The sequence below is a fragment of the Xenopus tropicalis genome, chromosome 6 (assembly GCF_000004195.4).
Source record: "Xenopus tropicalis strain Nigerian chromosome 6, UCB_Xtro_10.0, whole genome shotgun sequence".
Taxonomy (NCBI): Eukaryota; Metazoa; Chordata; class Amphibia; order Anura; family Pipidae; genus Xenopus; species Xenopus tropicalis.
In genome coordinates, this window is record NC_030682.2 from 131817366 (window position 1) to 131845059 (window position 27694).

Genomic DNA, 27694 nt, shown 5'->3' on the forward strand with positions numbered 1-27694 from the left:
TGCAATGTACAATTAACATTTTAGCCCTAAACGTATTAATTGTATTGAAAATAACACAAATATGTGCTATGCCCTGTGTGCAAAAGAACCTGTGCCCTAACTTGTGATCAGCAGTTAAAGGGGAACTTATATCATAACAAAATATCTATAACTATATATAACTGTGATGTTTAAATCACAAATAAGCGATTATTACTGAAGCAAATCCACAGTGTAATATTTTCCCCAGTATTCCAGAGTAACTACCCTTGCGGATTTATAATTACTTCTTATTTTTCTTTATTTGGCGCTAGTTGCGTTGGCATCACTTTGGGTGCAGCAAAGAGCTTGGCTGCTCTGCTGATTCAGTTGGCATAGGTAGCAGTGCCTAGTGGTGCAACGTGCAAAGGGAAATCTGTAATCTCCTTTTGCTCAAGGCAGGTGTAAAATATAGGTTCCCCTTGTGCCAAATATTCTGCTTCTTGTACCCTTGTGTGCAAACCAGGCACCAGTACAGTCAAAGGATCCATTATCTGGAAACCTGTTATCCACATACTTCCAAAATACAGTAAGGCCATCTCCCATAGGCTCCATTATAAGCAAATCATTCTATTTTTAAAGGTGATTTCCCTTTTCTTTGTAATAATACAACAGTTCCTTGTACTTGATCCTCATTAAGCTGCATGAATCTGTACTGGTGGCAAAACATTTGTATCGGGTTTATTAAATGTATAAATGATTTTTAGCAGATCTGAGGTGTGGTGATCCAAATTACAGAAAGATCTCTTATCTGGAAAGTCCCAGGTCCTGAGCATTGTGGATAATAGATCTATACCTGTACTGCCATCGTGTTTCAGCTGTCATAGTTCTACACCAAATCTGTCCCATTTTGTGTCGCCAACAAATTTACCAAACAGCAAAAGTTCCCCATATTTTTACAACAAAATTCATACCTGGTGGAATATTTTATTCATCAATAGTTAGTTGTGTTTTTTATTGTTTTCAATGTATTGTTTTATTAGTAAGCTACTTCATAGGCTCTGATCATATTACACTGTGGGTACCAGTCTGATAGTAGGAGAAACTCTTTGTACCAGGGGAACATTGGGAGGCTGAGAGAACGTGCCAGAAAGGGATTTACATGGTGTAGTAAAATGATTCTGACATTAGTCAGTGATTTGCAGTACCCAGGTGCAAGTATGGGACCTGTTATCCAGGACCTGGGGTTTTCTGGATAAGAGATCTTTCCGTAATTAATCTCCATTCCTTAGATCTACTAAAAAATCATTTTGACATTGATTAAACTCAATAGTTTTGCCTCCAATAAGGAATAATTATATCTTAGTTGGGATCAAGTACAGGTACTGTTTTTTTATTACAGAGAAAAAGGAATCATTTAACCATGAAATAAACCCAATAGGGCTGTTCTGCCCCTAATAAGGGGTAATTATATCTTAGTTGGGATCAAGTACAGGTACTGTTTTATTATTACAGAGAAAAGGGAATCATTTAACCATTAAATAAACCCAATAGGGCTGTTCGGCCCCCAATAAAGGGTAATTATATCTTAGTTGGGATCAAGTACAGGTACTGTTTTATTATTACAGAGAAAAGGGAATCATTTAACCATTAAATAAACCCAATAGGGCTGTTCGGCCCCCAATAAAGGGTAATTATATCTTAGTTGGGATCAAGTACAGGTACTGTTTTATTATTACAGAGAAAAGGGAATCATTTAACCATTAAATAAACCCAATAGGACTGTTCTGCCCCCAATAAGGGGTAATTATATCTTAGTTGGGATCAAGTACAGGTACTGTTTTATTATTACAGAGAAAAGGGAATCATTTAACCATTAAATAAACCCAATAGGGCTGATCTGCCCCCAATAAGGGGTAATTATAGCTTAGTTGGGATCAAGTACAAGGTACTGTTTTATTATTACAGAGAAAAAGGAATCCATTTTTAAAAATTAGAATGATCTGTTTATTAAGCAGTCTATGGGAAATGGCCTTCCCATTATTCTGAACTTTCTGGATAATGGTTTTATGGATAACAGATCCCATACCTGTACTGTGCAGTGGTTAAACATGGAATCAAGTTTGATCTTGTCGTGCCACATATTGCCAGACAACATGTGGTGTAAACATACATCTGAGGAATCCAGAAATGTAAATGATAAGGCAGTAGTCAGGTCTCTGAGAGCCGTAGAATTTACTCTCTACAGCACTTAAGTGGTGAAAATTAAAATAATTTTGGCAGTAAAGGACTCTGCAAAGAATCAAATCCTTATACCATTGTGCCAGGGGGATCTGATCAGGGTGTCCATAGCTTTCACTTCATACAGGTAACACTGTTAGGTGGCATTTAGTAATGGCTGCACTGTGATTACATTTTCCCCTTTCCCTGCCTCCTTCCTCAGAAAATTGCACCAGCAGTTTGAAATGTACAAGGAGCAAGTGAAGAAGATGGGCGAGGAAGCACAGCAGCAGCAGGAGCAGAAGGGCGAAGCTCCAACCTGTGGAATCTGCCACAAAACAAAGTTTGCTGATGGCTGTGGCCACGACTGTTCGTATTGCCAAACTAAATTCTGCGCGCGGTGTGGAGGGCGAGTGTCTCTGCGCTCAAATAAGGTAAGGCATTGGCTTTGGTGCTGCTTTAACCCCCTCATTTCCAGTAAGCGCACAAGGATACGTTTAAAGAAGATTTTAGGTGCCTGTAAAGCTGATGGGAGTTTACTATGAGTCATAAGCCAACGGCACAAGGGCAATCTATGGCAGAGGCATCTTTAGTTTGGGATCTCTTTGTAGAGTAGGTGAGTCTTCCCCTGCAATTCGCTGTCTGCCATTAAAGGAGAAGGAAAGGTAAAAACTAAGTAAGCTTTATCAGAAAGGTCTATGTAAATATAGTCCTCTATCAAAAGAAACAGGATTTCTTGTCTGTTTGTTTTCCTCTGCCAGAGACACGCAGCTCTCTGCTCTCTCTCCTTTCCTGCTCCCCCCTCCCTCAAGAATGCTAAGAACTCACCCCCCCCCCTTAGGAATGTGGATCTGAGCCAATCAGCAGGAAGCTGACTCATAGTCTTACTAACTGCCCATGTACAAGGGTCTTTGTCTTGGTGCAGGAGCGAGGCATTATGGGAACTTTCTTTACACAGCACAACTTTTTTTTCCCCTATGAAGCTTCTAATCATCTGAGCGGGAGAAATATGGGGAGACTTAAGGGCACTATTGAGACAACTGAAGGTATGCCTGCAGCTTGAGATTAACTCTTTATTAGCCTTTCCTTCTCCTTTAAAAACATGTTTTAGTATGTTACAGAAAAGTCAGTTCTAAGCAACTTTTCAATTGGTCTTCATTACTTATTCTTTACGGTATTTGAATTATTATTCTTCTTCTCTTGACTCTCTCCAACTTTCAAATGAGGGGTCACTGACCCCATCAGCCAGAAAACTATTGCTCTGTGAGCCTACACTTTTATTGTTATTGCTTGTTTTTTTTTCCACTCAAACCACTGCCTGGTTGCTAAGGTAATTTGAATACTAGCAACCAGATAACTGCTGAATTTCCAAGCTGAGGAATTGCTAAACTAGAAGTGTAATCATTAAAAAAACACAAAAAACGAAGACCAATTGTAAATTGTCTAAAATATTACTTTCTACATCATTCTAAAAGTTATCTCAATTTACCTTAGAAAAGAACATTTTCACAGTCACTATCCAGCTGTTTTCATGTGGGGCAACATAGTATGGAGGCCTGGGGTTTAGGAGGAAGGGGGCCCTGGGAGCACAAGAAGACGGGGGCCTGGAATTGAGGAGGCAAGAGTTAAGCTGGCCATACACGGGCAGATCCGCTCGCTTGGCGATGTCGCCAAGCGAGCGGATCTTCACCCGATATCCCCACCTACGGGTGGCGATATCGGGGAGGCATGTAGAATTCTGCACGCGGCACTGGGGCAGTCGGTTCGGGGACTGCATCAACGAGCCGACTGGATTTTCTAACCTGGCCAATTGATATCTGGCCAATTTCAGGACAGATATCGGTCATCCAGGCCCCTCAATTCTGCCCCATACACAGGCCAATAAGCTGCCAAATCGGTCCAAGGGACCGATATCGGCAGCTATAATCGGCCCGTGTATGGGGACCTTAACATAAATCAGGGATGACCAATATGAAGTAATATAGCTGTAATTGGTCAGCAACTCCCAGAACCCCAAGCTGCATACTGGAAGCTCCAGTCCAACAACAGGTGTAGCCCCCACAGGTTGTTAAATCAGTAGCCCCGGGTGGAGCTGAAAATCGGCACCACTTTGCCTAATGAGAAATCATGCCTGCTCGGCTGGGTCAGCAAGAAACAACACTCTACTAAATATAGTCCTCTGAATAATTTCTAAATGGGGATTTACTGTACAGAATACGTAGTTTGGGATTCAATTCAATTAGCAGCTATATTAAATATCTCCCAAATCACAAGGTTCAACAAATTAGCGCTTCTCTCTGACGTACACAGAACTGTTCTTGGCACTTCAGTTGCAGGAAGTCTGGCATCTGTTATGTAAATGCTATCCAGGCCCAGCGCTGTCTGCTCGTTCTGCCATTGTTATTTATTTCTGTATTCAGCGCTTGAAGTGAGCTCTGGTCTTATAGAAACTTTAACTGAACCACAAACATTTTAGCTTAGGTTCTAATAAATACAAAAATAACAGACTGACAATGAATTACAGTTGTGGTTCCTAAACAATGTAGCTGCCCCCCCCCCCCCCCGGGGAACCCCCAGAGCAGCGGCATGGGTGGCTCAGTCTAAAGACCAATTTGGGACAGATTTTTGGAGAATGCCTATTTGCCCTTATTGATTCCCTTAGGATAAAGCCTACATAAAGGGGAACTCCACCCAAACACAACTGAACTTTTTGAAAAGTAAACATCATTTCAAGCAACTTTGCAATATAAATCAATTAAAAAATATGCAGCCTTTTCATGATTCTTAATGTAATAATACAATTTGGAACCCTAAGTTCCCTAAGCCCCGCCCCCTGTTCCCCTGCTGATCTGGCTGACTACTTTGAGACTCAAATAAAATGTAACAGTAGTCGCCTGCCCTCAGCCTGCCTTCAGCCTGCATCCTCCCAATCCCACAATTCACTGCTCACATGATGTCAATAGTGCAATGCATTGTGGGTTATGTAGTTCCTTCATGCTGTCTGTAAGCTGTGGAGAAGTTGTTACAATTTGTAACATCAATGTTTTAGTCCCTAGGAGACATTTGATTGGTTGCTATGGGTTACTAGACTTCTTTACATTGCTTCTTTACTTTTGCTTGTTCTTTTCTGCTGCGCATGATTAACTTTCTTCCTTTTTTGTCTCCTCTTCCTTTGACCTTCTCTCCTGCTTTCATGGATGTTGCTTCAGGAGGACAAAGTGGTTAGCATCTATTTTTCTTACTCTTTCTGTATATCTGTTTATGTGCATTTGTTGGGCCACATATTTTACTACAAAATGTCACACTCCTGCATGAAAATTCCATTCATTCATATAATGATTAATGTTTTATATGTGTTTTCTTCTGGTTGTAAGACCTGGTGGAAAGAAGACTGCAGCTTTGTGGTGTTATGTAGACCAGCTAGGAAATCATAAAAGGAATATTGAGTTCTGTACAGAAAGACATGGAGTTCCCTGGATTATACTTTAAATATTATGGGATAGTGGGAACTGTAGTTTAGCTGCAGCTGGTGACCTTCAGGTTTGGAGTTTCAGACAATTAATATGGTCATTTCTAGTTCTGTAATCTATAGCTAATAGGGGCCTCAGTAGTCACCTAGCAGTCGCCTTTCCACCAGTGTTCCATGCCAGCATTACCTTAGTCCTGTGGTTTCCAAATGCTGGCACAGCCCTAAGTGTGAGATTTGGGGTGATGGCCCCATTGCTCTCCTAGATACTCCTGGAAGACCTGTGTTTTTTTTATATATCTGTATGCTTGTTATGAGCTGTAGGGGGCTCTGATATATACTGCAACTAATATAAGGGGCTTCAACCAAAAAAAAAATGTCTAAAAACCACAGCCAGAGCTGGCCATAGAAGCTTCTCTTCACTTCCTACTGTTCGTTTGGGTGGTCAGCCTGAATGAGCAGGTCAATAGAAGAGTGTATGGTTGGGCAATATCCACCCATTTGGCTGGGGGCTGATTCCCTGTATGGCCAACTTTTTGACTCTCTTCCTGAGTAACCATCAGTAACCATCAAACTGAACAGTCTTCATCGCTGTAGCTCTTGCCAAATGGACCTTAACCATCAGCCACTAAGCACTGCCTGCCCAGCCATGGTGGCCCAACTACTGCACACCTCACCATGGTTGTATTTAACATATAGGCACCTGTGGGCAAGTACCTATGGTGTCAGCATGTGAGGTCCCGCCTCCTGGATATCCCCACCCACTACTGGAGACCTATCAGTATTTATAATCAGAGCTGAACCGTTCTGCTACCTGCTCAGCTCACAGCCTACCTAGCATTTTATCTATGGTTTAAATTGTATAATTGTATAATTCACAAAGCCACTACTATATATATGTATTTTTGATATATATATTTATATACTTGTGAAGAACTCTTATTTAAACTAATAACCACTGATATTAATACTTTTGCTGTTCTATTTGGAACCTGTATAATAATCATGACCCCCCCTTGAAACTTCCAATTTCCGTATCTATCCAGTGCTCCCTCAGTAGGAATGCGCTTTACATAACCGTTGCGATATTAATCATTGTGAGATATAACAAAGTGGCGTGATGGAGTCTGGAGCAATATTGTGACACCCAACAAACTATAATTACGCATTTTCGGGCGGCTCATGATTTATGGCTTTACCTGTGTTAATTATGATAAGATGTTCATACATCACTTGGATCTCCTGGAAATTGATTTTTTGGGGGGCCTATCTCGGAATAAATGATAAATTAACTCACCGGCCATATATTTTTAAAGCGCTTGCTTCTAGATTTACTGATGTGGAAACATAATCCCTTGTGGTTTTGTGATTTGTGTGCATTTAAAGGGACACTTTCATCACATAATTACCCACTTTTACCTTAATACGGTCTTGTAACGTAACACAAGATTTAATAGTGTTCTGCTATATAGTACATGGGATTTTTAGAAAATGTACAGGTTCGGGGTATTTTTTTTTCCAGGCAAAAGGCCTAAAATCCACTTCTTGTGCCATAGGCCTTAGAAATGAATACAATATAGTCTATAAGTTACATGTATTTGTTTACTTTGCCTTAGTTGAGCCTTCTTATCTTGTCCACTGTATTGTTAGTATTCGTTTATATATAACTATAGACAGAGGTAAGATGAACTAGGTGGGTTTCTGAGGTCAGTTCAGCCCCTAATGGGTGTAATAAAATGGTGTAGTTTGAGTGGGTACATAGAGGGACAGCGTCCTATTGTGACGTCACCTGTTGCTGCCTCTAATTGAGGCAAGGGTTAAGTGAGTGTTGCCTGTGGGATTTGGCTTGTTGGGTCCCCCTATAATTCCCATCCCCCTGCTCCATTGTAAGGTCACACTGACAAGCCCCCCTTGGCATTCAGTTGGTACAAGTATGCTTCGCCAGCTTTATGGGTTCTCAATTATTATCATTCATTTTTAATTAAAAAAAAAACTATTGTTGTATCCATCTCTTTGCTTATGTGCCTGAGCTCAGTAACTCTACAAATAAAGGGACTATATATACAGGTACAGGTTTCTATCATTAATTCCTGTACTCTGAGCCTTACTTGCTTCTGGCCTCTCCTGCGTTCCTCATACCTAGTCCCTTTCTAACTCTTGCTGACTACATGGTAAATAGATTGTGAGGAGACAAGGATGCATCCGTGTCTCACTGGGGAAGCTCGCAAGATACTAGCCCACTCATTAATCATCATCTCCGGCATGGATCACTGCGACCTCCTTCTTGCTGGCCTACTTTTCCCTTGCCTGCTCCCTTGCCAGTCATCCATAAAGCTGTAACATTCATCTACCCCCACCCCCCCTGCTGCGCCCCAACACTGGCAAGCTTACTACTCTCATTTTTTACTTTAAACTCTTACCTTTAAATTATAAGAGCAGTGGCTCAGGGGGCACTGCCCAGCCTTTTGCTGCCCACCAAGCTGGTAACTGTGTGGATAGCAAAATTCATGCAGTCTCCTTGTGTTCAATTGCCCTGTTGCTCTCTTTTACCTTCTCCCGGGTAGGGAAAGCATGATGCCTTGCTATAGTTTGGGAGCTGCTCTAGTGCAGTCCTGTAGTTGTGCCAACCTCCTGTTAGCTCTTAGCTTCCCCTGCCCCACAGGCCCGGACTGGCAATGTATGGATTCCAGCAAATGCCAGAGGGGCTGCTGTAAGTTGCCATAGACAGTCACTATTTATTGGGCTGGTGGGAGCTGTTTGGGCTTTGTGTACAGGTATGGAATCTATTATCCAGAAAGCTCAGAATTATAGGCAGCCATCTCCCATAGACTCCAATTTAATCAAATAATTCAAATTTTTAAAAATGAATTCTATTTTCTCTGTAAAAGTAAAACAGTACCTTGTACTTGATGCCAGCTAAGATATAATTACCCCTTATTGGGGGCAGAACAGCCCTATTGGGTTTATTTCATGGTTAAATGATTCCCTTTTCTCTGTAATAATAAAACAGTACCTGTACTTGATCCCAACTAAGATATAATTACCCCTTATTGGGGGCAGAACAGCCCTATTGGGTTTATTTAATGGTTAAATGATTCCCTTTTCTCTGTAATAATAAAACAGTACCTGTACTTGATCCCAACTAAGATATAATTACCCCTTATTGGGGGCAGAACAGCCCTATTGGGTTTATTTCATGGTTAAATGATTCCCTTTTCTCTGTAATAATAAAACAGTACATGTACTTGATCCCAACTAAGATATAATTACCCCTTATTGGGGGCAGAACAGCCCTATTGGGTTTATTTAATGGTTAAATGATTCCCTTTTCTCTGTAATAATAAAACAGTACCTGTACTTGATCCCAACTAAGATATAATTACCCCTTATTGGGGCAGAACAGCCCTATTGGGTTTATTTCATGGTTAAATGATTCCCTTTTCTCTGTAATAATAAAACAGTACCTGTACTTGATCCCAACTAAGATATAATTACCCCTTATTGGGGCAGAACAGCCCTATTGGGTTTATTTAATGGTTAAATGATTCCCTTTTCTCTGTAATAATAAAACAGTACCTGTACTTGATCCCAACTAAGATATAATTACCCCTTATTGGGGGCAAAACAATCCAATTGGGTTTATTTAATGTCTTTGAGGTATGGAGATCCAAATTACAGAAAGATCCCTTATCTGGAAACCCCCAGGTCTTGAGCATTCTGGATAACATATTTTGAATCCCAGACCTGCTGTCCCAAACTCACTACTTGTTTCTAAAGACCCTTCTGTACAGTGTTGGAGCTTTATAAATGAATGTTGCAGTAAACACAAACCAATTAAATAGGGTTTGTTTTAGAAAAGTATTTCTCTGCCTCTGGAGTGATGTCATTTTTGGTCCTTGGTGACATCACTTCCGGTTCTTATTAGATTGCAAATAAACTCATTGCAGGTGGTTTGGGATAGCAGGCCAGGGTAGGGGCCATAGAAGGGTGGCAGTTGCAGGTCGGGTTGCGGGACAGCGAGTCCAGGTTAAGCATGGGTCTGCCCAACTGGACCCATTCAGTGCTGCTTTTGTTCGACAGGGGTGGGCTGGAGATGGGCTGGGCATCTGCTTGTCCATTATTAGGATGCATACAAGTTAGGCAATGCCAGCGGCACAAGATGATACAGATCCTTGTAATTACCCCCCCACCCCCCTTCTTCTGTATATGAGCACCAAGGGGTATGATTTTGCAACCCTTATATGATAAGTTATCTCTTGTGTGGGGTTATGTAATAAGAGGTAATAAGTTTGCCCAGGAGCAGTAACCCATAGCAACCAATCAGCAGGTAGCATTCCCTGGTTGCCTGTTAAAATGCAAACATCTTATTGGTTACCATGGGTTACTGCTACTGGGCAAACATCGTGCCCTTTATTACATAACCCCATTGAACTTCCAAAAACAGGCAGGTTGCTACTTGTCTTTACTTACAGGGGCAGTTCCCCCCCCCCTTATTTTTTTCTATAACTTTTGCAGTAGTGATCTGTCCCTTTAAATACTAATGGCATTATAAATATATATATATAAAATATACATTAGAAAACTGTGTATATACAGAGGTATTGATTTTGGGCAGTGGTGCCGAGTGTAAGGTAGCGCTGAAAGCTATGACAGGGCTAATTAATAGAGCATTTAAGATAAATGCATTTCCAATGAAAAGAGTTGAACATCTGTTGTGATGTATTTTTTTTTGCTGGGCGCATTCTCAGGTGAGAGCCAAAGTGCCCAGACGCCACGAGAAATCCCTCATCAGCGTCTCGTGGCCGCTCAATATTCACACGCTGCTTGGCCGGGAAGCATAATTAATGTAAATGAGCATCCCTTATTGAAAAAGGCAAAAAGTGAAATGGTTTTTCAGGTTTAATCATTTATCTGCTTAAAGTTGTATGGATTTAATTAGAAATCAATAAGCTCGTTAGGGAAAAGCCGCTATTGATTGCCACGTTATTTGGTTTCTTCCTGCAGAAGATGCTGCGTGCTGAAATCCCAGGCGCTGGATCCTCATAAATCATGGGGGAAACTGGGAGCAACAAAGTTTCACTGCCCGCAGGGGGCTCATAGTAACGGGACGGCTATGCCGGGTTAGAAGCAGTGGGGAGTTAGTAAAGGGGGGCAATGAGTGGGGCCCCCATGGGAGTGAGGGAAATTATGTAGATCGGGGATATGCTCTGGCCCTTGGCTGTGGGTGGGGGAAATGCTTTGTAGATGTGTTTCTGCCTTGGGAACTCAGGGCAAATACAGGTATGGCACCCGTTATCCGGAAACCTGTTATCCAGAAAGTTCCAAATTACGGGAAGGCCTTCTCCCATAGGCTCCATTATAATCAAATAATTAAAATTTTATAAAAAATTTCCTTTTTCTCTGCAATAATAAAACAGTAGCTTGTTCTTGATCCCAACTAAGATATAATTACCCCTTATTGGGGGCAGAACAGCCCTATTGGGTTTATTTAATGGTTAAATGATTCCCTTTTCTCTGTAATAATAAAACAGTAGCTTGTTCTTGATCCCAACTAAGATATAATTGATCTGTGTTGGAAGCAAAACAATCCTATTGGGTTCCAAATTACAGAAAGACCCCTTATCTGGAAAATTCCAGGTCTCGGGCATTCTGGATGACAGGTCCCATACTTCCCATTAGGTACCTTCTGTTCCTAATGTTCCTGGCAAAAGTTATCCCTGCCATTCTGTTATGTAAGGAGGCAGAGAATCGCCATCCCAGAATTTGTTGGCTGGGTACTCTTCTTAGCACCTCTGTTGGTCCAGTGGGTCTCTGCTGTGTCCCAGAACCAGGCAAAATGTTTTGAGACTTTTAAAGGAAAACTATACCCCCAGAATGAATACCAACTGATAGTTTATATCATATTAAGTGCAAATCCCTCTGGGTAAGGAATTCCTTGTGCCTTGGACTGGTCTGCATGGACCTTCCATGTTATCTGATTGTTGAGCCAGTGGCCTACAGATTGTCTGATCTCTGCCTCCATATGGCCAAGTCTGGCCTAAATCTGGCCTCCTCACCAAACAAGCGAGTCTAACCATGTATGGCCAGCTGTCTTTCCGAGAAATCTGAGATGACATGGCTTGTGCTGTCTTCATTTTATATCAAATATACCCAACATAATATAACATTTGTGCAAAATACACACTTAAGGTCGTTTGATATATTTTTACCCAAATCCTTCCCTCTGTATATGGGCACCCCATTGGCCACATGCGCCCCAACTTCTCATTAGTATCTGTATCGCCCTCCCTGCCCTCATATTCTCATTTGCCCCTGAGTGTGGGGAAAGGTGCATCCGGCTGCCGCTGCCTGGAGCCAATCTCTTACTTTAATTAATAGAGACAATTGATTGCTTGGCTTAAGCACCACGTACACCTTCTGCCAAGCGGCTTCAATCTGCCGCCGTCCTGCCCTTTGTGATATACCCAAGCCCCAACTGCAAGAAAAAACTAATGCAAATGATTTGTAAAGGGAATATCTGCATTGCTGGGGTATTGCAACCCCTTGTAACATTATTAATGGTTTATATAGATTTTATCTACAAACGTTACATTAAAGGGTTTCAGCAGTTCATAGGTTAAACGAATACCCTTGTGACCCTAGCATCTAACATGAAAGCTAAAGCAACATCACCCCCAGTGGTCAGAAGTGGAACTTCTCTACTCATATCTATTGATAATAGAGGTCAGTTACGACTGCAAGTGCAGTTGCACTAACACAGATGTCCCTGCAGTTAGTTGCACGTAAAGCCCCATTCATTAAAGGTACTTGCATCAAAATGCGCTTTTTGCACTTGGTGGCGATCAGTCTATCCTGTCTTCTTTATTTGTGCCTATTGAACCCTGGGATATAGGATATATGCCTACTGAGCTACCATCACCTCTGAATTAGGTGGTAGCCCCCATCCCCTCAGCACCGGGCGTCAGTAGGCGCAAACGGCACTCAAATGCTGAACACCATAAATGACGGAAAACGGTCCTCAGTGCAATTAAGAGCTTGTACTCACGAGTGTTTCTTCTTGTGCTTTCCTGCCGCGGCATTCTCTTGCGTTCCAACACAGGGGAGCACAGGAAACATTCCATTCTTGGAACGCAACACTGCATTATGGGAAAAACATGACAAATGCACTCAAAATTGCACTTTGCTCACTGCACTTGCAGTCGTAAATTACCCCTAATGTCTCCATCTGGAGGCACATATTGTGCTTGGCTAATGGCCACTCCAGGGGGCATGTTGCTCTATCACTTCTGCTGTGTGTAGGCTATATAGGTGGTGCAGGGGTTAACTTTGCTTATTTGTAACTCTGGGGTCGGAGGTTTGATTCCAGCCAGGGCTCTGCCAGGCTTTTGTATGTTCTCCGTGTGTTTGTGTGGGTTTCTTCCATCAACATAGAGACAGGTTCATTGGCCCCTAATTAAACTGCCCATAGGGACCTTAGATTGTAAGCTCCACTGGGGCAGGGACTGATGGGAATGTGATAGGGACCTTAGATTGTAAGCTCACTGGGGCAGGGACTGATGGGAATGTGATAGGGACCTTAGATTGTAAGCTCCACTGGGGCAGGGACTGATGGGAATGTGATAGGGACCTTAGATTGTAAGCTCACTGGGGCAGGGACTGATGGGAATGTGATAGGGACCTTAGATTGTAAGCTCCACTGGGGCAGGAACTGATGGGAATGTGATAGGGACCTTAGATTGTAAGCCCCACTGGGGCAGGGGCCGATGTATAATATCAGTGGAATGTGTAGGTGCTATATAAACAAAGCGGCTTGGAATGACATTGGCATGAATTGGAATCTGAAGCCTTATATTTCTATAGAAAGTAATTTGGTAACTGTGCCACTTAGTGCTTGTTGCTGTCCCTGTGCGGGTGTGACATTAGCGCTGGCTGCTAGTTGGCGGTGTGTCGGCACGCAGTTTAGCCTCCTTCACACTTGGACATTATGGCACGGGGGGGGGGGGGGACAATATGAATATTTAATGAGCCAGATTCAACTTCAGTTGCTGGAAACCAGTGCGGCATATATAAATAATGAAGACATTGCGAGGCAAGTAGAAAACATTAATGGCTCGTCTTTCTCCAGGACATCTGCCTTTTGTGCTCCCAGAATAGTGCACTTGGGTCCCGGAGCCACTGCTCTCACTTGGGTCATTTTTAGTGCACAAATGGGAGTTTCTGCCCATCTGGCTGCCTTAATGGGAATATAAATAGCAATTAAAAATTTATAGCAAAACAAAAAATGTAAAAAAAAAAAAATACTCCATTTTTTTGGATGCAAGCATTGTTTTGAGCAGTTATTTTATGACCCGGAGCTAAAGAGAATGGGTCCCTTGGAAGCCACTCGTTATCCTGCGGGGGACGCCATGGAAGATCTTGACGGGATTTCAGGTAGCGGATTTCTATGCATCTTTTGTCTTTACTTTTAGCTTCTCTGCAGGTTAGAAATGATTCCCTCTTTATGTATTTCTATAGGAATTGGTTTGCTTTATATTGCTTATAGACTGGCTGTACTCGCAAGGGCAGAGAGAGATGCAAATGTTTGTAATTGTATTTGATTCATTCATTTTAAACTTTGTTTTTAAGTTGATTGGGGTGAAAGCTTCTTCTCAATTATCCTACACAGCGTCCTGGTACAGAGAGTGAAATTCACTTGTGGCAACCTGCGTTACCATTCCTGCTACTGCACTACTACAATTCCCAGCACTCCCGCTACCCCACTGTTTATTTCAAGGAGGGGCTTGCAGCAGCCTTCCTGCTACTATAGGCACCATCTCTCCCTACTATACCTGCTATCCCACAGCCCCAGTCCCTTCCCAGAGGCTATTATCCCCCCCACTGCTACTATAGGCACCATCTCTCCCTACTATACCTGCTATCCCACAGCCCCAGTCCCTTCCCAGAGGCTATTATCCCACTGCTACTATAGGCACCATCTCTCCCTACTATACCTGCTATCCCACAGCCCCAGTCCCTTCCCAGAGGCTATTATCCCCCCACTGCTACTATAGGCACCATCTCTCCCTACTATACCTGCCATCCCACAGCCCCAGTCCCTTCCCAGAGGCTATTATCCCCCCACTGCTACTATAGGCACCATCTCTCCCTACTATACCTGCTATCCCACAGCCCCAGTCCCTTCCCAGAGGCTATTATCCCACTGCTACTATAGGCACCATCTCTCCCTACTATACCTGCTATTCCACAGCCCCAGTCCCTTCCCAGAGGCTATTATCCCTCCATTGCTACTATAGGCACCATCTCTCCCTACTATACCTGCTATCCCACAGCCCCAGTCCCTTCCCAGAGGCTATTATCCCACTGCTACTATAGGCACCATCTCTCCTTACTATACCTGCTATCCCACAGCCCCAGTCCCTTCCCAGAGGCTATTATCCCCCCACTGCTACTATAGGCACCATCTCTCCCTACTATACCTGCTATCCCACAGCCCCAGTCCCTTCCCAGAGGCTATTATCCCCCCACTGCTACTATAGGCACCATCTCTCCCTACTATACCTGCTATCCCACAGCCCCATTCCCTTCCCAGAGGCTATTATCCCACTGCTACTATCCCACTGCTACTATAGGCACCATCTCTCCCTACTATACCTGCTATCCCACAGCCACAGTCCCTTCCCAGAGGCTATTATCCCCCCACTGCTACTATAGGCACCATCTCTCCCTACTATACCTGCTATCCCACAGCCACAGTCCCTTCCCAGAGGCTATTATCCCCCCACTGCTACTATAGGCACCATCTCTCCCTACTATACCTGCTATTCCACAGCCCCAGTCCCTTCCCAGAGGCTATTATCCCTCCATTGCTACTATAGGCACCATCTCTCCCTACTATACCTGCTATCCCACAGCCACAGTCCCTTCCCAGAGGCTATTATCCCCCCCACTGCTACTATAGGCACCATCTCTCCCTACTATACCTGCTATCCCACAGCCCCAGTCCCTTCCCAGAGGCTATTATCCCCCCCACTGCTACTATAGGCACCATCTCTCCCTACTATACCTGCTATCCCACAGCCCCAGTCCCTTCCCAGAGGCTATTATCCCTCCATTGCTACTATAGGCACCATCTCTCCCTACTATACCTGCTATCTCACAGCCACAGTCCCTTCCCAGAGGCTATTATCCCTCCATTGCTACTATAGGCACCATCTCTCCCTACTATACCTGCTATCTCACAGCCACAGTCCCTTCCCAGAGGCTATTATCCCCCCCACTGCTACTATAGGCACCATCTCTCCCTACTATACCTGCTATCTCACAGCCACAGTCCCTTCCCAGAGGCTATTATCCCCCCACTGCTACTATAGGCACCATCTCTCCCTACTATACCTGCTATCCCACAGCCACAGTCCCTTCCCAGAGGCTATTATCCCTCCATTGCTACTATAGGCACCATCTCTCCCTACTATACCTGCTATCTCACAGCCACAGTCCCTTCCCAGAGGCTATTATCCCCCCACTGCTACTATAGGCACCATCTCTCCCTACTATACCTGCTATCCCACAGCCACAGTCCCTTCCCAGAGGCTATTATCCCCCCACTGCTACTATAGGCACCATCTCTCCCTACTATACCTGCTATCTCACAGCCACAGTCCCTTCCCAGAGGCTATTATCCCCCCACTGCTACTATAGGTACCATCTCTCCCTACTATACCTGCTATCCCACAGCCCCAGTCCCTTCCCAGAGGCTATTATCCCCCCCACTGCTACTATAGGCACCATCTCTCCCTACTATACCTGCTATCCCACAGCCCCAGTCCCTTCCCAGAGGCTATTATCCCCCCACTGCTACTATAGGCACCATCTCTCCCTACTATACCTGCTATCCCACAGCCCCAGTCCCTTCCCAGAGGCTATTATCCCCCCACTGCTACTATAGGCACCATCTCTCCCTACTATACCTGCTATCCCACAGCCCCAGTCCCTTCCCAGAGGCTATTATCCCCCCACTGCTACTATAGGCACCATCTCTCCCTACTATACCTGCTATCCCACAGCCCCAGTCCCTTCCCAGAGGCTATTATCCCCCCACTGCTACTATAGGCACCATCTCTCCCTACTATACCTGCTATCCCACAGCCACAGTCCCTTCCCAGAGGCTAGTCGCAAGGCTCTAGTGAAAGCTAAATCCTGGCAAAGGACCCCAGTGATTAAAGAGCCTGAAATAGTTGCTTGAGTTGGATGGAATAACTATTCTTGGGTATCTGAGGTGCCTTAGCTCTATCCAGGGGAGTTATTGTGCTGCAGGGTGTAGTGACTCCTTTACACATTGTGGTCCCTTATAGATTATATACTGTATTTTTTATAAAGTCCCTCTGGAATAATTGTGCCCATTTTATTCTATAACAAGTAATACATCATTAAATCATCATTACATTTCTATAATAGTAAATAGGTTCACGCCAGTTAAGAAGGTAAAGCAGGAGGTCAGTATTAAGATTTCACTTTGGCACCGGCTTTTCTTTCCTCCATAGTAATTAGAACCCTGGGTCTGTCTGAGCTTCCAGAATCATAAACTGCTGACATGAGGGGCAGATAAACTGACACTCCGGTCCAGCCAAAATGAATGAAGTCGATGAACCTCCAGATAGGAGGAACCAATGGAGAAAACAGTGGAGAGTATGAATAAAGTGTTGCTAAATTGGGGCCCATGTCAGGCCTAGACGGGCAAATGCCAGGGGGGCTGCTGATCGCTGCCATAGACTGGTGCTTTATATGGGACATGTGTGGGGCTCTCTGGGCCATTGGTAAATACCGGGGCCATTGAATTACAAGATATTCTTTATGAGCGAAAGGTGTTCCTGCTGTTGTTTATTTTCCCACCAGAGGGAGCTCATGTATTAAATATTACTGAGAAGCAACTTCTGATAAAATACGCGCCCGCAATTTATAGTCACCCATATCCTGGGATTATTTTTTATTCTTTTATTACATAGTGCTGCTTGCTACTCACTTGTATTACAGTAATGTCACTTCTTTATAATGCTTTTATATTCTACTTATTTACAGTACTGTATAGCATGGTTAGAGCACTTGACACCATGAGTCAGGAGAAATATGGGTTATGCTTATGTTGGAGGGTATAAACCATGTTCCTTAATTCAATAAATATATAGTTGTTACTAAATGAGCCTTGTCATTTAACTCTTGAGCAGCTTTGCTGATGTGGAAAGAAATAATCATAAATAATAAATTGTTTCCAGCCACCACTAGAGGGCAGAGCAGCTCCAAGAAAGAAACTCATTCATATTTCATTGCTGGACAAATTCTAATTAGAGGGCAGTTCATAGGGATGGGGGTTGCACAGAGTAATGATTATCATTATTATTTTCATCATATAAAGTACAGTGTAAGAAAGACAAAAGTACAAAACCAAATCAGTGTAATATATATATAATCTTCTCCTAAAATTGTTAACTACTGCTTAACTGCATGTAGGAATTTATGTGTATTTATTTAACATGTATAGCACCGCACCATGTAGGGCAGGCCACTCAAGTTAATAATAGAGACAAATGTGTATTCCCACCGTGGGAATCTCAGATCTGTGCAGTATTGCTTCTCTGCATATGAGTGGGAGCTGCCATATGGCTCTGCTCAGCTGGGCACTGCCTATAGGCATCAATTACAAAAGCACACTGCTTATTATAGGGGTGCTGATAGGGATAATGAGCCAAGCTGTATGTCAGCTCCAATTTATTCCTACACAGACTTGCACTAATACAATGAGCCAGGAAGGTAGCGGTTATGGATCAGCCCAGTAGACATTCAGAATTGAGTCCGTAAGATCACTGTATGAAATATTAGTGCATATCTGGGTGCTATTTCCTACTGAGCTGCCTAAGGCCGTGGCGCCGTAAACTGATCGCAATCTCTGCTCCAATCAGAAATCACTGGGTTACCAGATTGTCATTGGTAGGATCTGCAGCTCCTCTCTAGCCCAGTCCCTCTGTAAAATGGAATTTGCAGCCATAAGTTCCCCAGGGCTCATTGGAAATAGTAGGGCATTGTTGGTGGCTGATGCACGGCCTGACTAATAGTGGCTAATATCTAGGAAACAGCGCTGTTCCTTTAAGATGAGTGAGAGTTCAAGCCCCCCAGTTCCTCCCAGTAAAACAGAGGAGAGGGGGATCTATTAATAGCATAATAACAAGTCTGGTTTGTTACTGGGTGCAATTAGAGGGTATTTTTAGCCCTCCCCTGTCATATGGAGTTTGTATAACTTTGTCTCTCTGGCCTTCCCTGGGAAAGTGACGTCACAAGCTGACAGGGAGTGAATAGTAGCCATGGGAATAGATAGAACGTTGCACTGCTTCAATGGGAAATCAACCTAAATGTGCAACCTCTTGCATTCTGAGAGCAAACTCAGCGGTTTCATGTCCATTCATAAATATATAAAAGTGAGTTTAGTTGTAAATATGGTTGCTATTGAAAGCAGTGTCTGTCTTGCCTTTGCTGTTCCCTGCACTGTTGGTTCTGACTACCTGCACCATAGCAATAATCTAGCTTTACTCCAGCTAAGACTCCAAGCAAGCCTTGGTGCTATCATTGCTCTGGCCCCAGTTAGACTTGCCCGGTATCCTGTTGCTAATGCAGCTCAGTAACAGCTCCTGGACTCCTATTGTAGGGCTAGTGTGAAACAAAGCAGAACATTACTTGGACTGCTTACAAAGTTATTACCACAGGTTACTAAACTTGGAGCAGCCTGCTTAGAGTGATCAGTATGAGGTAGTATAATAAGGCTTGCAGCATTTGCACTGGGTCTAGCAACCCATAGCAAATCAGTAAATGCTCTTACTGGTCCATTGACTTGTATGGTAACCACGTGGACTGTTCTTATATACTTACAGGTCCATTGACTTGTATGGTAACCACGTGGACTGTACTTATATACTTACAGGTCCATTGACTTATATGGTAACCACGTGGACTGTACTTATATACTTACAGGTCCATTGAATTGTATGGTAACCACGTTATTACCCTACAAGTCAACAGAAAGGCAATTTGCACTGTTTTTCTGCCCACCCACCACGCTGCAAAACCAAGGTGACCACAACTGGTGTCGGGCAGGGCTTAGCTGCCCAGTTTTTGCCCACTATACATGCACGGTCATGTGTCCATTCTGGGGGCACGTAGGGATACGAGATGCACTTTATAGTAATAGCATATTTGTATTTGATATATCTAAGATATATGAATGGGCGCCTCTGGGCTGGTTTAATCACCCTGCCTATTGCTACTGCTGCAAAATCCCTCTGTAGGATCATAATGCAACTGTTTTTTCAAAAAATGGCTGTAATTATAAAGAATTCTAAACAGCGGCTTGAACAGTAGATAATATGACTATGAAGTAGATAATATTTTTCCCTGGAATTACTATGATAAATAATTAAACTGGTTATTTTACTGGTATAATAATGAGAGTATTTTATTAGAAGCTTTTAAAAGTCTCCCAACTACTTACAGCAATAGAAAGTATTTATTTCTCTTAAAGGGGCACTAAAGGCAATTAAAGGTCCTCTGTGCACCCATTTCCCCAAAATATGATTTTTTAATGTGCCTAATGCTTTTATTTAAAGGGCCACAATACCCAATTGCTTTAAATGACCTGTGCCATTACCCTATCAGGAGACAGCTCACATCCATTGGCTACAGGCTGCAGCTTCAAGCTAGGATATGAAGGAATGGACAATAGCTACCCTATATACTCTCCACTAGGGGGCAGAAATGTAAGGAAGGAATTCATATTGGATCCTCTTGTACAGTAGTTTAGATTTGGGCTCATTCATGTAAATGTACAGCTAACTGTTGGTAACCCCTTGACTATCCCACCATTCATTCGATTCTGTTCTTTTGTTCTTCCAGGTAATGTGGGTATGTAATTTGTGCCGAAAACAACAAGAAATCCTCACCAAATCAGGGGCCTGGTTTTACAGCAGTGGGTCAAGCACACCCCTAAAGCCCGGCGAAGAGAGCCAGGCAGGGTACCAAACGGAAGAAGCACCTCAGGAGAAAAAAGCTAAGCTACAAGAGCAGTCCCAATACCAGGGACCCTCAGGGGACTTATTAACACCAGCCTCGGACAAAAACCGACCGCAAGGGATCGTCCGGCAAGATTCCATCAAAAATGGTTCCGAACTGAAGCACCCGATTCCTGGCGACCTCGCATCTGACAGGTAACGATGGGTTTAGAGTCAGCGTGATGTCCGACTAGTGGCCCTCTAGCCTTGATGGGCAAAGGAAGCTGTAGCTCGCCAAAGGCTGGAGGGCCACCAGTTTGCTGTAGCAGTATCAGTTATTTAGCTATTTCTACATGCCAGTGCTTTTGGCATCAGTCTGATTGCTATGCATGTAGGTGTCTGACAAAAAACTGTTGTTCTGACTCATGGGAAAGCTTCCCCCATGTGTAATTGCTGGTATTGGGTGGGTCTGGTCATACAGTGTCATCTAGAGACCCAACTCTGTGGTCCAAATGAGATACACAAATGGCGCAAACATTGTTTTGACACCATAACACACTGATTGCATTCAGTGTCGGACTGGGAACCCAGGGGCCCACCAGAAAACCTTGGACCCTAGGCCCACTTTCTAGGCTATTTATTCTCATTTCCTCACCCAACCTCTTTATTCTCTTAGGGGCTGATTTACTAATCCACGAATTCGAATCCGAATGGGAAAAATTCGGATTGGAAACGAACATTTTGCGACTTTTTCGTATTTTTTGCAATTTTTTCGTCGCTGTTACGACTTTATCGTAAATTGTCGTGACTTTTTCGTAGCCGTTACGACTTGCGCGAAAAGTCGTGACTTTTTCGTAGCCGTTACGATTTGCTCGTACATTGTCGCGACTTTTTCGTATTGAGCACTCGTAAATGGCGGGCAAAACTTTCAGACTTTGCATGATTTTGGAAGCCTTCCATAGGACTCAATGGCACTCTGCAGCTCCAACCCGGCCCAAGGAAAGTCTCCCATAGGGCTCAATGGCACTCTGCAGCTCCAACCCGGCCCAAGGAAAGTCTCCCATAGGGCTCAATGGCACTCTGCAGCTCCAACCCGGCCCAAGGAAAGTCTCCCATAGGGCTCAATGGCACTCTGCAGCTCCAACCTGGCCCAAGGAAAGTCTCCCATAGGGCTCAATGGCGCTCTGCAGCTCCAACCCGGCCCAAGGAAAGTCTCCCATAGGGCTCAATGGCACTCTGCAGCTCCAACCTGACTCAAGGAAAGTCTCCCATAGGGCTCAATGGCACTCTGCAGCTCCAACCTGACTCAAGAAAAGTCTCCCATAGGGCTCAATGGCACTCTGCAGCTCCAACCTGGCCCAAGGAAAGTCTCCCATAGGGCTCAATGGCACTCTGCAGCTCCAACCCGGCCCAAGGAAAGTCTCCCATAGGGCTCAATGGCACTCTGCAGCTCCAACCTGGCCCAAGGAAAGTCTCCCATAGGGCTCAATGGCACTCTGCAGCTCCAACCCGGCCCAAGGAAAGTCTCCCATAGGGCTCAATGGCACTCTGCAGATCCAGCCTGGCCCAAGAAAAGTCACTATACTGAAGCTTGAATGAATCCAAAACTTTCGTACTCGGCGCGAAGGCTACGAAAAAGTCACGACAATTCGCGCAAGTCGTAACGCTATGAAAAAGTTGCGACATTTTGCGAAAGTCGTAACGGCCATGAAAAAGTCACAACAATTTACGAAAAAATCGCAAAATACCGATCATTACGCATTCGGGCGCCTTCGGACCATTCGTGGATTAATAAATCAGCCCCCTAGTCTCTGTTATTTACATGCAAGCATCTATTCTTTCATTCATGTCTTCTCTTTCTTCCCATTTAAAAATAGGGAAAGACAATGAAACAGGCCAAATGCTCAGGAGCAGGAGGGCCACTTACACCTGGGCCCACCGGGAGTTTTCCTGGTATCCTGGTGGGCCAGTCCGACACTGATTGCATTGAAAAAAGGCATTATAATGGTTTAGTGATGTGGCAAACCATCAAATATAAAGGTGGCTCCATCTGTAGCACGGAGCCTTGGGCTGCCCTGAGCATTCTGGCAGATATGTGATTGATTTTGTGAGTGGAATCTTACGCAAATCACACATTTATTGGATTTCCATGTGATTAGTCCGATTTGGTTTAAACTGTATTTTATATTTCTTAAAGGGGAAGTTAACCCATTCTCTTGAAAAAATGTCATAGCTAATAAATAAAGGGGTTTCTACCATTTCAGCAACTGAGACATTTTTGCATTTTAAAAATCAATTGTTTTGCCTTCAGTAATTCCCTCACAAGAAGCCACAAGGGGGTGGCCAATCTGCCAAGGGATTAATGTTATAACATTGGGGGTGGGTATGACTGACTAAATACAGCCAGTGATGGTCTTCTCTAGATATATAGGCAGAGCCCCTCCCCTGCTTATAACCTTTACAGAGAGATACCATAAAACTATGCCAGTGTAGGTACCCACTTATACTAAGCCCATTCCCCCAGGACTGGACTATGTACTGCAATTGTGTTTATTTGTGCGATTTATCCCTCGTGACTGTGCTTTGGAGAGAGTCTTTATTAAATAAGAAGCAGATTGAACATGCTTAGGGATTATGCCTAGTCATGGGAAGAAGCCAGCATGGCACCGTGATCACGTAACGCTCCTGCCAGGTCACCGGTTCAGCTGAAAAGCAGATAGTATCTACAGAAACCCGGGGCCCATAGCAACGTCATGTCCTGTCATTCGCCTCCTTATTAGGATTACACCTAAACGAGGAAAATTCCCTGGGGAAAAAAGCAGAAACAGTTCAACAGAATTGTGCTGAAATTAGATCAAAAATAAGCTTTTATTTAGTAAAACACATTTTGTCCCTTTATCTTTTTTTGCAGTTTCATGAATTGCACCTAAGCTTTTCCTTTGCAGGACTGATAGAGGACAGTGTAGTGTAGTGAGGCATCAATAGAGATGAGGGAGGCTGAGGGCCACAGAGGGCGATTATGGCCCCAAGGGCGGTAGCTGGCAGTTGGTAATATGGCTGCTGGCACAAAAGCCTTGGGGATGTTTCAGAGCAATACATACACAAAAGTGAGAGCAATACATACACAAAAGTGACCAAAGCTTTAAATTTGGCTCATTTACACCAAGTCAGCAGATTGCTGGCCCATGTATGGTGCCTGCCCAGTTACTACCCAACTTATATCTGAAAGTTGGCCATATAACTATAGGGAAAGTTAGAACAGTGTCAGACTGGGGTGTCAGGGACCCACCGGGGCTGCTAACTCAGGGCCCCCACAACCCTGTTGCAAACTTCTCCACCTGCTAGTCAACCTCCTTCATTCTTCCCCCTCAATGAATTGTGTTCTTTCACTTGCAGAAGCATCAGGGGGTTGCTGGCAATGAGCAGGCTTGGATCGGGAAGGCCCAAAATGGCCAGGGCCCACAGGGTTTTTTCCCAGTGTCCTGCTAGCCCCGTCCGACCCTGAGTTAGATAATCCTGTTGGGTAAGGACCACTTAGGATCATTGATGCTGTCCTCTACTGACGGATCTCACTAAGCTCCGATTGTGATTGGATCATTGGCTGATTCAGCCTGACTTGGCCTTGCCTGTAGGTGGCCAAATCTGCAGATCTTTAATTGTATGGCCAGCTTAACCCTAGCAAGAGACCAGTGGTAGATAGACTCATTTTATTTCTCTGATGCATTGGACAGAGGGTACTGTAACCTGAAGGTTCCCCCTTGGAAATACAGTGGGCATGTAGGAAATACAGTGGGCACATGGGAAATACAGTGGGCAAGTAGGAAATACAGTGGGCACGTAGGAAATACAGTGAGCAAGTAGGAAATACAGTGAGCAAGTAGGAAATACAGTGAGCAAGTAGGAAATACAGTGGGAACAGGAAATACAAAGGAAAGGTCCCATGCGCTGAGTGCACCTTCTGCTCCCTGGATATGTGGATCCGATGCGCTTCCCTGGCGTGTGTCCATTGCACGTTGATAGTTTCCCTTTAAATGTGCAAGAGCTCTAGAGGAATTAATCAGCACAATTACTGCAGGAGCTGCACTATATTTGCTCTTCTCAGCATTAATATTGCTCACACAGTTATTTTATTACTGATTTCTTACATTAACACTAAATTATATGGTAATGAGGCTTTGGAGAATCTTTCAGTCTGTGTGTCCAGTGTGTAATGGCCGCCACTACTGATATTTATCTTCATTGGCCACGCGGCTTTTGGGGGGGGCACTTAGGCTTCATACCCTTTAGCTGCAGTTCTATACGCACCCTACCTTGCTTCATGGCCCTCAGAAACTGGGGATGAAATACAAGTATTTCCCAGGGTGAGGATCGCTGCAATGGATAGATCATTTAATTATTTAATTATATTGGGTAGAAAAGAAAATATAAGATTGAAACATAATAATAGTACAATAAATATCATGCATGGAAAATGAAATATTTAAATGGGTGAAAACATCAATATTTACTGGGATTGTTCACCTTTAAATTGACTTTAAAGTAACTTTTAGTATGATGTAGACAGTGATATGCTGATACAATTTGCAATTGGTCTTTTTGTTTGTGGGGGGGGGGGGAGGTTTAGTTATTTAGCTTTTTCCAGTTCAGTATTTCAGCAGATATACCCCCATGTGACCCCCATGAAAAGGCAGCAAATAATTCAAAAACTATAAAAAATAAAGAAGACCAATTGCAAAGTTGCTAGGAATAGTACATACTAAAATGTATCTTAAAGGTGAAGCATCCCTTTAAGTGTTAAAGAGACAAGAAGACCCTGCCCGTAGAGCTTACAGTCATAAGTGCTTACAATCTAAGTGTAAAATAAATAGTGAATTTATATTTTATATTTATTTTCTATTACACTGTCTAATTGCGGTATTTAACGCTGTATTTTATGCCATGGTTTTTATGGCGTAACCCATTCCTGTTTTTCCTCAGTCACTGGGAAATATTCAGACAGCAATTCCAGCAGTGAAAAACTTAGGGGGCTTAAACAGCCCCCTATCTCCACAGCATTATTAGGTGCCCACTGGATTTTGCTATGGGTTACTACCAATGTGCAAATTTGCCCAGTGTATATAAATTACCCCCAAGGACTTTAGATTTCTTGTGTATTTGGTCACTGTGTTTTTACAGGTTTGCTAAATAGGCCCGAATGGTGTCTTTTGTTTTACACACTACCCAGTCTGAGCACCATGGGCGTCCGCAGAAAATTTTCCAAGGGGGGGCAAGTAAGCTAGCATCATCCTGCAACAGACAAATATATATATAAAAATATATATTTTTTTTTTGCAGGATGATACTAGGGGAGGCTAAAGATGGCCCATACACAGACTGACCTACAGCTAATGTGACACTTAGTGGATTCGCTGCTGGCGTAAAAAGTTAACCTCCCAACTACCTCTTGCCGTTCCCACTGACTCCCAGGGATACTGTACAAAAGTGCGGGTGGGGGTGCTTTTTTTTTTTTACCCTAAAATGTTTAGGATGTAAAAGTATTCATACGCGCACTTCTGTTAGGGGATCTGCAAACATTTGTGTTTGTGATCAGTTAGCTTAAAGGGGTAGTTCGCATTCGAATTCACTTTTATTTTTAATGGTTTTTCAGTTATTTAGCTTTTTGTTCAGCAGCTCTCCATTTGGTATTTCAGCAGCTATCTGGTTGCTAGGGTCTTATTTACCCTAGCAACTACGTAGTGGTTTAAACAAGAGATGGGAATATGAATAGTTAAGGGGCCTACTTAGAAAAATAAGTAATACAAAATTATAATAATAATAAAATTGTAGCCTCACAGAGCAATATTTTTTGGCCCCCATTTGAAATCTGTATAGAGGCAGAAGAGAAAGGCAAATTATTCAAAAAAATTAATTAGAAAGACCAATTGCAAAGTTGCTAGGAATAGGCCATTTTATAACATACTAAAGGTTAACTTAAAAGTGAACCACCCCTTTAGATGTGTTTATGTTAGTTTTATAGCAAGAAAGGCAGTGGGTACTGACTCCCCATTATATACAGTGAGACGCAGTCCGTATTTACAAACCCAGCACATTATATACAGTGAAACACAGTGGGTACTGAGGGCAGATATTCAGGCCCTGGCACTATAACACTGGCACTGATACACAACATTGGCCCCACTGTAACTTACTATAAATGAACAAAACAATGACAAAAAAAAAAAAAAATAGTAAGTGCAAAAAACAACAACAAATATATAAACACACAATGAGCTTTTTCAGAGGGAAAGAGTTAACTTACCCTCCATGTGTTAGGGTAGGGGATAGATTATAAATTATTATAGATGTCAGGTCAGGCAAAAAACAATTTAATGTCAGCTAGTGATTCTTTAGAACTGTATAGTGCCTGTGTATAGTACCTGTGTATAGTACCTGTGTATTGTGCCTGTGTATAGTACCTGTGTATAGTACCTGTGTATTGTGCCTGTGTATAGTACCTGTGTATAGTACCTGGGTATAGTGCCTGGGTATAGTGCCTGGGTATAGTGCCTGTGTATAGTACCTGTGTATAGTACCTGTGTATTGTGCCTGTGTATAGTACCTGGGTATAGTGCCTGGGTATAGTGCCTGGGTATAGTGCCTGGGTATAGTGCCTGGGTATAGTGCCTGGGTATAGCGCCTGGGTATAGCGCCTGTGTATAGCGCCTGTGTATAGCGCCTGGGTATAGCGCCTGGGTATAGCACCTGGGTATAGCTCCTGTGTATAGCGCCTGGGTATAGCGCCTGGGTATAGCGCCTGGGTATAGCGCCTGGGTATAGCGCCTGGGTATAGCGCCTGGGTATAGCGCCTGGGTATAGCGCCTGTGTATAGCGCCTGGGTATAGCACCTGTGTATAGCACCTGTGTATAGCACCTGTGTATAGCACCTGTGTATTGTACCTGTGTATAGTGCCTGTGTATAGTGCCTGTGTATAGTACCTGGGTATAGTGCCTGGGTATAGTGCCTGGGTATAGTACCTGTGTA

General features: G+C 43.4%; 1 protein-coding gene across 32 annotated transcripts in view; it reads left to right on the forward strand.

Annotated features, from left to right (window-relative positions):
* Nucleotides 1-27694, forward strand: part of rims2 (regulating synaptic membrane exocytosis 2) — a 336201-nt gene that overhangs the window by 51269 nt on the left and 257238 nt on the right. For 26 of the 32 annotated variants that reach the window (XM_031903571.1, XM_031903547.1, XM_031903548.1 and 23 more), the window contains 3 exons: nucleotides 2402-2612; nucleotides 5388-5399; nucleotides 20579-20889. In XM_031903571.1, the coding sequence (XP_031759431.1) occupies nucleotides 2402-2612; nucleotides 5388-5399; nucleotides 20579-20889 (534 nt within the window). The remainder of the gene's footprint in view (nucleotides 1-2401; nucleotides 2613-5387; nucleotides 5400-20578; nucleotides 20890-27694) is intronic. The other 6 variants (XM_031903582.1, XM_004915096.4, XM_031903580.1 and 3 more) reach the window with 1 other exon arrangement.